Here is a 4,062-nt window from a genome sequence, read left to right on the forward strand (position 1 = left end):
ACAATCGTCTATCTCGCCCACAACATTATCGTCGTATATAACGAAAGTTCGTCCTTCGTTCGTGTTCAGTACGGCGTTGACCTTCCTGGCGGTATCGGGAATTCCGAGATCTGTGTAAGATCTCGGCCAAGTTGAAACTAGCGTTAGACGCGGATAAGTGATCATGTAGCTCATATTGTCCGCGAACAGCATGATATTGCCCGAGGGCTTCTGATACGCGGCCGTCAGACGCGTGAAATTCTTAGGAAGAAATTTCATGTAGTCCGTCAATAGCAAGGGTTTCTTGTACGTTTTCCCGTCTATATCGATTGACCACACGTATCGTTCGTGCGAGATGTACAATCGACCGTTCGTTATCAATACGGTATCCACGTTTCGCAAGGTGCACAGATCCATCTCGACGTCTTTCGTAGTCGTCGTTGCTATCGTTGTCGTCGTTGTGGTAGTCGTCGGTGTCGTCGTCGTTATTACTTTTGGAACTTTAGCGTTTTTTTTAGCGCCGTACAGGTGTTGAATGGAAAAAACGTCCTCTAGAGTAAATTGAACGGGGAATGTCTTCTCAGGCACGAACGCGAACATCACCAAATCTTCGCGGAAGGTGTGCAGCAAGCCTTAAAGCGTGACCGATCTCGTGCATCAACGTTTGAAGTAAATTGTACGTCTCCGGGGGATTCTTAGTCAGCTGTATGTGCCACGTCTCCGCTTTGTCTACGTGCACCTCCGAGACGAAATTGGGGTCTCCGGTGGGAAAGAACGCGTGAGCAACATCTTTGTTAGGACCTCTGAACGCAGACGAACACGGTTCGTTTCGTCGGGAGTATAGCATCGCGTGACGCCCCTCACGAAACGATATCAAAATATCGGGATTCAGCGAATCGCGCTCAAACATCAATGACGAATTTGCTGCCCACAGATCGAACGCGGCTCGGGTCGTTTTCAAGATTATATCGTTGGCCAGATGAAAGTTCCATTTGAGATGTTTCCTCGGCCATTTGTCCGAAAGCGGAGCGAACGTGCGCTCCGAAATGTCCTCGACGCCGCATCGCGGTTTACCCATTCGATTCAGCGTCTCTTCGTTTAATTCGCCGTCGCCTGGTAGTCGATAGAATTCTTGAAACAGTGAGACGGCTCGATGTAACTCCTGCGTGGTGTTGTAGGACGATGAAAATCGCTGTGCACCGCTGTTATCCAGATACCCATATTTTTGCAGATAACTGATCGCAATCTCATTTTCACTCGATTTACAATTTACCGCGACGACGATAATAATCGCGCACGTAATTACGCGCGCGAGCGACATCGTCGAGAGATAACGATACGTTTCCCACCTTGACCCCTTGACCCTCGAGAAGCGATAAGCGTCACCGCCCGATCGAAGCGCGAGTGACCGACGTAACGAGCGATGCGTTCCTTTTTTTTTCAGCGATCGCGACGCGGGTGGGAGGTCTCGGTAAAGGTGTTAATTCGTGAAAGGCTGAAAAATGAGCGTCGACAAGGCGAACGTGACGATTTCGCTTTGACGTTAGCGCCAATGATGAAGTTGCATTTGTATAATATCCACCATCGTCCCGGTACAATGAAACATAGACTTTAAACAAAAACATTATTAAGAAGTACATATTCGCAATATATTATATATATTTATTTAAACGCAGCGTAATATCTTCAAGTAATAATATTTCATAATACATATAATATAAATACAAGATATTAATTCTAAAGATTCGGTATTTGATATCGCGACGCGGGTGAGAGGTCATTCGGAAATTGATATCGCGACGCGAATGAGAAGTTTATTATGTAATCACATTAATTTACATGCCTTATAATAGGCTCACATATATATATATATATATATATATATATATTTATTTATTTATTTATTAACCCTTCGTAAGATAACGTTATTTGAGATCTTCAAAAACGTTATTAAGAAGTACATATTCGCAAGTAATAATATATACAAGATATTAATTCTGAAGATTCGCTATTTGATACCGCAACGTAGGTGAGAGGTCATTCGGAAAATGATATCGCGACGCGAATGAGAAGTTTATTTTGTAAACACATTAATTTACATGCTAAGTCTGTAAAAATGTAAGCGGAAATTGATATCGCGGAGCGGGTGAAAGATTTTCCTTTATGTATATATATATATTTATATGTGAAATTAGATGCTTTATCTTTATATATATTAAAATTTCATGTGATAATGTAGGAAAAACAGGAACTTACGATCTTTATATATTAAAATTTCATGTGATAATATAGGGAAAACAGGAACTTACGTTCGAAGATAAAATCTATTTTCACACTTTTACCGTAAAAATTATCTCTTTAATAAGTATATAAGGAGTCTCAATTTATGAGCTACCGTTAAAGTCGTTTTTGCAATGGAGGACTTAAAACTGTTAGTGGAAGCCTGCGACATGTTAGTTAAAGACGTTGAAAATCTAGCTACTACTGCAACATCTATGAAGAAAAGCGCTGCGAAAGTGTACGCTGTGGTCAAACACATGCGTAAAATTACGCCCAAATGTATTAAATTACAATACAACATGGAAGACAAAGAGGACTTATTCCAATATGTGTAAGTACAATCATTTTTTTTTCACTCCCAAACAGACGGCCGCGATTAATGTTTTTTTTTTTGTTTATTAGACACAGATGTATAAATTTCATCGGTGAACTACAAAAAGGTATATTTGATAAAACACTAATTGAAATTCATAAAATGGAAATGGAAGCACAAATAATTTGTGATAAATAAGCAGAAATTAAAATTCCTGGAGCTAATCCAAGGATTCAGACAAATGATTCGGACGCTTCTACAAGTGGTGATAACGAGGATGAGATCGTCGACGTCGACTGAATACGGCGCTATGATGTAGTAGTAGTTGTAGACTAGTGGCTGAAATGCAAACTTGCATTTTTTAAGATCGTAGAAAAAATATCTGCGAGGATTCTAGAGCGCAATCAAGAGTTAATATCAATTTTGTAACTTATCTATAAGCAATATATATATTTAGGCGGCAGAAAGTGAGTAAATGTAAAATGATTTTGTAAAGGGTTGGCGTCCCTAAAAACGACCTTTCAACTCCATCAGGGGAATAAAGTGCATAGTAATCTAACCTATTTGTATGAATTCTTGTTGACACAAAATTCATGCCGCATGACAAATAAATATGTATATAATATGGTAAAAGGTTTAAACGATTTTTCTTTTTCATTTACCGTTCACCCCATTCCCTGTCATTAGAATTAAGTTGTCTTCGTTTATCGTTTACTTAATGTAATGTTAAAATTTAATATCGCGAAGATCTAAACGATTAAATATCGTTGGCGAAGAAAAGATACGCGATCGTGAGCGAGAACGCGAACAGGGGACGGGGGCGCAAGAGAGACTGCGAGCGAGAACGCGCGAGGGAAAGAGAACGCGAACGGGGATGAGATAACGGGGGCCGGGAGCGAGAGCTTCGAACGGGGGAAATAACGCGAGCGTACCGTTCTCGCGGGCACTATATAAACGCGAAGCGCGAGAGAACGCTAATCTTCGCGCAATTAGATTGCCAGTTTGAAGTGTGTGACGATGTCGGAGGAGGATCGCGATCTCATCGAATTCGCCACGGGCCTCGACTCGTCGGACGCGTATCGCGAGTGGGAACGACGGTGCGAAGAGCGTCTCGCGTCTCTGCGAGAGAGATGCCGAAAAAAACCCGACGTACACCGGAACGTTGAACTCTCTTATCGTTTGAGTGGCGCGATTGGAAGGAGCGAGAAACGCTCTGCGTCAACGTTTCGCGCAAGTGGGCGCCGGTCACGGCGAACCGAGCAAAGGATTTTCGTAGACGGAGATAGAAACGGCTTTCGAAAATCGCGTACTGACCGGTGCGGTTATAAACTCGAATCACGTCGATCCTCGATTATTTCTCGAGGACGCGAGGCGCACGGTGCTCGAACAAGTGCGCCTCAATCACGAGAGACACGTGTGCCTGAAAGTCAACACAGTTTTCAATGGCCGCATTCAGCGCACAAAACTGTTGCGGGATCGCTCCCTCTCCC

The 4,062-nt window shown here is 42.5% G+C and overlaps 2 protein-coding genes across 3 annotated transcripts; one reads left to right on the forward strand and one right to left on the reverse strand.

Moving 5' to 3' along the window:
* Positions 1–21: 21 nt before the first annotated feature.
* On the reverse strand, positions 22–1,300 carry LOC112466406 (collagenase 3-like; the record flags this gene model as incomplete). The annotated part of the gene is made up of 2 exons (XM_025034470.1): positions 583–1,300; positions 22–530 (listed from the first exon to the last, which is right to left on the reverse strand). Coding segments are annotated over exons 1-2 (1,227 nt in total), but the record flags the coding sequence as incomplete, so codon positions are not given.
* A 1,065-nt stretch (positions 1,301–2,365) lies between these two features.
* Positions 2,366–2,970, forward strand: LOC112466407. Of its 2 annotated transcripts, none has more exons than XM_025034471.1 (3): positions 2,366–2,590; positions 2,662–2,699; positions 2,772–2,970. In XM_025034471.1, exons 1-3 carry the CDS (start codon positions 2,394–2,396, stop codon positions 2,870–2,872), a joined length of 336 nt encoding a protein of 111 aa, XP_024890239.1. In that variant the 5' UTR covers positions 2,366–2,393; the 3' UTR covers positions 2,873–2,970. The 2 variants fall into 2 exon arrangements, with proteins under 2 accessions (XP_024890239.1, XP_024890240.1); XM_025034472.1 differs by having other exon boundaries at positions 2,775–2,970.
* The last annotated feature ends 1,092 nt before the right edge of the window (positions 2,971–4,062 follow it).

The sequence above is a fragment of the Temnothorax curvispinosus genome, unplaced genomic scaffold, assembly GCF_003070985.1.
Source record: "Temnothorax curvispinosus isolate PA1 unplaced genomic scaffold, ASM307098v1 QBEX01016152.1, whole genome shotgun sequence".
NCBI lineage: Eukaryota > Metazoa > Arthropoda > Insecta > Hymenoptera > Formicidae > Temnothorax > Temnothorax curvispinosus.

Coding starts and splice junctions, on each gene's coding strand:
- LOC112466407 (XM_025034471.1), top strand. CDS start 2,394: ATGGAGGACTTAAAACTGTTAGTGGAAGCCTGCGACATGTTAGTTAAA. Junction 2,591..2,661: donor GAGGACTTATTCCAATATGT/GTAAGTACAATC, acceptor TTTGTTTATTAG/ACACAGATGTATAAATTTCA. Junction 2,700..2,771: donor CATCGGTGAACTACAAAAAG/GTATATTTGATA, acceptor GTGATAAATAAG/CAGAAATTAAAATTCCTGGA.